Consider the following 4,926-nt stretch of genomic DNA (forward strand, 5'->3'; position numbering starts at 1 on the left):
GGTGAAGATTTTCAGACAAATTTAAACAATCTACAAATAGCTCACACTTCAGGCACTCAGGGTACTCGCCTTGAAGGATCATATGTTTGGATGCTGTCCTCATCCAGGTCCACCTCCTCCTCCTCACCCTCATAGACATCTCTCAGTGCTGAGGACAGTGTGAAGAGCACATTCCCTCCATGTGGATGACAGTGTGTGGTAAGAAGGACCAGTGTGGGAGGAAAGGAAAACTGTAGTGGCATTGCCGCCATGCTCACCACCACCGTGGATGTCACACACATGCTTCGACGCTCAGTCCCCATGACTGACACTGTGCAGTGCTGTCCCCTCTGGGCAGCCACACTGCATGTTGGTCCTTTCTCCATCCTCACCTCCCTCAGCAGTTACCTATTTACACTGGCTCAGGTGGTCGTGAATAAGGAGAGTGGATTCCACATGGCTGGTACCCAGGGGCCTCCCACCTCATCTTTAGGGCTGACATCTGTGCACGCTCAGGTAGGGCTTCCTAAGACACAACCAGGGTGAGAAGAAACACAGTGTGGGGCACACTGACTGGAGCCATCAAGCTGACATTCTGGAGGCACAGATTGCCCAATGACTATGGTGTGACCTTGGAGGCTCAAAGAATAGAACTCCTGACTGGCCAATAGGTGAGCACATCACAAACTAAGGATTTCCTAACAGCAATGGTGGAAGAATAAGGGTAGAAAATGAACATCAACTGATGTTTTTCAGTAATTCTTTGCAAAAAACTTCCATTTTCACTCTTGGATTCTTTAATTATTTTTTAAACATAGTAGCTTCCCAAGAACATTTTCTTTATGGCATTTTAAAATTATAAATATTTGCCATTAAACAAATGGCATAGTTTAATGGCATTAAATATAGACTTTGTTGTGATACAATAACCATCATCCATCTCGAACATTCTTCATATTATCAATATGAATCCTTGTTCCCAATAGGAACACTTCCCAAATTTGCCACCCAACATAGTCTGCACCATTCTACTATGGAACTCTATGGAAATTAACACAAAAGGGGCATATTGACAGGACCAGGTATTTAGCTTTACTGCATTTTCCCACACACATTGCAACCAGACCCCACAGGGACAAGGATCAGACTGTACACCTATGCAGCCTACTCAAGGCCCTTTTAATGTCCCTGTTCCTCAGGCTGTAGATGAAGGGGTTCAGCATGGGGGTGACCACAGTGTACATCACAGAGGCCACCACATCCTTCCTGGGAGACTGTGATGCAGCTGAAGCAAGGTACACTGCAGTACTTGTTCCTAAAAATAAACAAACACCTGCAAGGTGAGAGCCACAGGTGGAGAAAGCTTTGTACTTCCCACCTAAAGAAGGGATTCTCAGAAGAGAGGACATAATTTTATAGTAAGAGATAAGGATTCCTGAAATGGGAAGAAGACCATATACAGCAGCAAGAAAATACTTGCCAATGTTATTAGAGTAGCTATCAGTGCAGGAAAGATTCAGAAGTACAGAAGGGTCACAGAAGAAATTGGAAATTTCAACATTCTTGAAGTTGGTAATTTGTAAGATCATCAAATTGTGCAGCTGAGAGTCCAAAAGGCTCAGCAAAAATGACACCAAAATTGAGAAGCCACAGAGGCGAGGGTTCATAATGACTATATAATGCAGGGAATGACAGATGGCCACAAACCTGTCATAGGCCATCACAGTCAGAAGCATATAATCCATACATACAAAAATGATAAAAAGAGACATCTGTGTCAAGCATCCTTCATAGGAGATAAGTTCATTGTGAGTTTGAATGTTTACAATCATGTTAGGGACTGTGGTGGAGATGGCACCAATGTCAGTGAGGGCCAGGTTGGAGAGGAAGAAGTACATGGGGGTGTGGAGGTGGGGGTCAGAGCTGATGGCCAGGATGATGAGCAGGTTCCCAAGCATTGTGACCAGGTACATGCACAGGAACAGTCCAAAGAGGAGGGGCTGCAGGTCTGGGTCCTCTGAGAGGCTCAGGAGTTGGAATTTAGAGACGTTTTGTTCTAGTACACTGCTTGAACACCTTTTGAAAAAACAAAGTAGGTGTTACAAAAAATATGTAAACAGGCTCCCCTTATTCTGTAAGCATTAGTATGTATAAGGAAGCTGCTCACACTTAGGTCTTTACACCTTCAACAACAGTTGTCAGTAGTGAGACTCCTAGTGTGAAATGTGGAATTTCATTCTTTCTCCATAATTCACCCTTTTTCCATACTCACATTTGCGACATTTTCATAAGCAAAGTTAGATATCCAGGAGCAGAGGAGAGAAGTTCATGATCACAATGGAGTATAGCTTACTGTTTAACAAAAAAAGGAAATAATCAATGACTTTCCTGTAAGAGAAATTAGGAAGCAGTTGATATACCTCATTTGGTTCTAAAGCTTTGGAACAAATTCCTTTGACAAGATATTTGTAATAGTGTAACGACTGCTTTCCTGACAATTAAATCAAGGGGGATGCATCATAATCAGAAAGCAGTATGCTCCATTTTCTGCAAGGGGTCTCATCATTCTTTGATCTTCTCATTTGCCACTTTTGTGCATTTAAGTTTTCTCTTTAAAAATTACATAACTTGAAATAAGAATCCTTGTCTTTGTTAAACTTCAGATTTTGATAAACAAGATACAGTCAGTGCATGTAATCAATACTAGCACTAACCACATATGTGGCACTGGTGGGCAGTGTACTTGTCAATTATATTTAAATCCTAGACTTTACAATCTCCTTTGAATAGTTTTATTTCACTCAGGTTTATTGTGTCAACCAAGACAATATCAGCAAAGCATCTATTCTATAAAATGGCACTTAACTCTTTTTCTTTTTCTTGATCCTGTACTTCCTCTAGCCTGCCAAAACTGCTTCATGGTTTTGTGATCTCAATCCATCAAGTTTATTGTTTATGATCTACAAAGAAGGAAAGCCCTTAAACTCAAGTTTTATTTCCAATCTTCTTATTTCTTCATGGTCAGTCATTCCTGAAAACTTGATTTCCATTCTCTTATTTAGGCTACATGAAGTACACTTCTGTTCATTTTCATTTTTCTCCATGATTGAACTGGATACAGCACAAAACAGAATGTAATCATAAATAGTAAAACAACTTCTTCCTCATCTGTAAAATTGGGTAATAATTCCCAAACTTGTATGGTTCTCATCAGGAAATTATTTTAACAAATCTCTCAAGCTGCATAACTTGTAATTCTCTGCCACTATTAAGTGTCCCTGTGAATATCTTAGAATATCTATACACAGTGATGTCAGACCAACACCAATTGTATCTGCATGTTCACATGTGAAGTTCTCCAGGGTCCTTTCTTATACCAGATATGATATCCATTGTCTAACAAAATCCTGACATAGAACATGCTCCATGAATATTATCTACTCTTCTTGTCCACAAAACCCATTACCTATATTAAAATAAGTTAATCTGATAATACTTGTGCCAGTACTAACATTGGCAAAATATCTGAATCATTATATAAGAAATTTGGGTCTTGCATTCTCTGCCTGATTCCATTCTCCTGCAAACCTATCTCCCAGACACATCTACTGTCATGAAATGGGGAGGTGTAATTTTCTGTTGGTATTTTAATTTCAGTGTTATCTACCATACATTTTTCTTTATAAATTGCTTTAAAACTACCTAAAAAATATTCATCTAAGTATTCTGCAAAACAATGCCTATTGCCCATGAAAATATACCAGGTTACATTAACCTCAGGTGATAATTCCTCTGTAAAGTACATTCCTCTTCTTCAGTTTTTATCTGATGCAAAATGCTACCTGAAGAAAGGACAGGGTGTCATTTAGTTGGAGAGTTTATTAATATGGCAATGATTTCAAAACCCTTCTGCCAAATGCTTTGTCACTCAAATAAGAATATGCTTGTTTTGGCAACAAATATATTAAATTGGAATGATACAGAGAAGATTAGCATGGCCCCTGCACAAGGATGACATGCAAATTCATGAAGTGTTCCATATTTTAAAAAAATGTTCCATAATATCTTGGTTGGGGATAGGAGTCTGATTTCCAATGGAAAAAATGCATGTTAAAATTTGCTATTAATTTTCCTAAATTTGTGTCCCTGTAAGAGCAGACAATATCTTCTCAATCTATATCTTCTCAATCCAAATATGTTTCAGGAAAATGAACCATGAGCCCAAGTAGTAATGTGCTGTCCTTGAAGACTCCTGAATAAATTTCATCTTGAGAAGTGAATACTGTTTCCCTCTGTCTGCAGCAGAAGAGCTGGTGCCCTGGCCTCCAGTCAGGAAGGCAGCATTTCAGACCCACATCCCACCTGCCAGTGTGTGCACAGTGTGCGAATCTCTCCTCCTCTCCCTGCTCACTGCTTAAGGGAAACAGAAAATAACACCATCACCACAACATGTGCAGCATCAAAGGAGAATGTGGAACTCAATAAATATTTGCTCACTATGATTTCAATATACATATTCCATGATTAGGTAACTATTCACATTATGGAGGAAAGCCATGGTCAAGGGCATTGGAGGCTGAAATGAGGTGAAACTCTGACCTGTGCCTCATGGAAGGCTCCAGTGTTTAGTGCCTTCAGCTTCTGCCTCCTTGCCTTTCTTCAAATCCATGAAGATTTCCATTGTGATTTCTGAAAATTTCTATTGTGGATGACATTAAATAAAACTAAATGGTCCCTATTTCCAAAACATGGAGAGAGAAAGACACTATTTTAACTTCCATGGGCACTGCTGAAAGGATTGAATGTTCAGACAGGAGGCCACAAGTCTATTCATGCAAATTCATTTGGACAATTTAGGACAGAAAGGATGGGTGGGTTTAATGTCCAACAGACCTGCTCTAGATGCCTCCAGTGCCAAGCAGAGCATGGAGCTGGAGTGTAAGAAAT

General features: G+C 39.8%; 1 protein-coding gene and 1 non-coding gene across 2 annotated transcripts; one reads left to right on the plus strand and one right to left on the minus strand.

The window, feature by feature from the left end:
* Nucleotides 1-1,121: 1,121 nt before the first annotated feature.
* Nucleotides 1,122-2,262, minus strand: LOC113178132 (olfactory receptor 7E24-like). The gene is made up of 2 exons (XM_077796569.1): nucleotides 2,252-2,262; nucleotides 1,122-2,055 (listed from the first exon to the last, which is right to left on the minus strand). Exons 1-2 carry the CDS (start codon nucleotides 2,260-2,262, stop codon nucleotides 1,122-1,124), a joined length of 945 nt encoding a protein of 314 aa, XP_077652695.1.
* A 1,661-nt stretch (nucleotides 2,263-3,923) lies between these two features.
* LOC113177959 (U6 spliceosomal RNA) lies at nucleotides 3,924-4,025 on the plus strand. The gene has a single exon (XR_003300159.1). It is a non-coding gene; the product is annotated as a U6 spliceosomal RNA (small nuclear RNA).
* The last annotated feature ends 901 nt before the right edge of the window (nucleotides 4,026-4,926 follow it).

This window comes from Urocitellus parryii, chromosome 3 (assembly GCF_045843805.1).
Source record: "Urocitellus parryii isolate mUroPar1 chromosome 3, mUroPar1.hap1, whole genome shotgun sequence".
In the NCBI taxonomy this organism is placed as follows: Eukaryota; Metazoa; Chordata; class Mammalia; order Rodentia; family Sciuridae; genus Urocitellus; species Urocitellus parryii.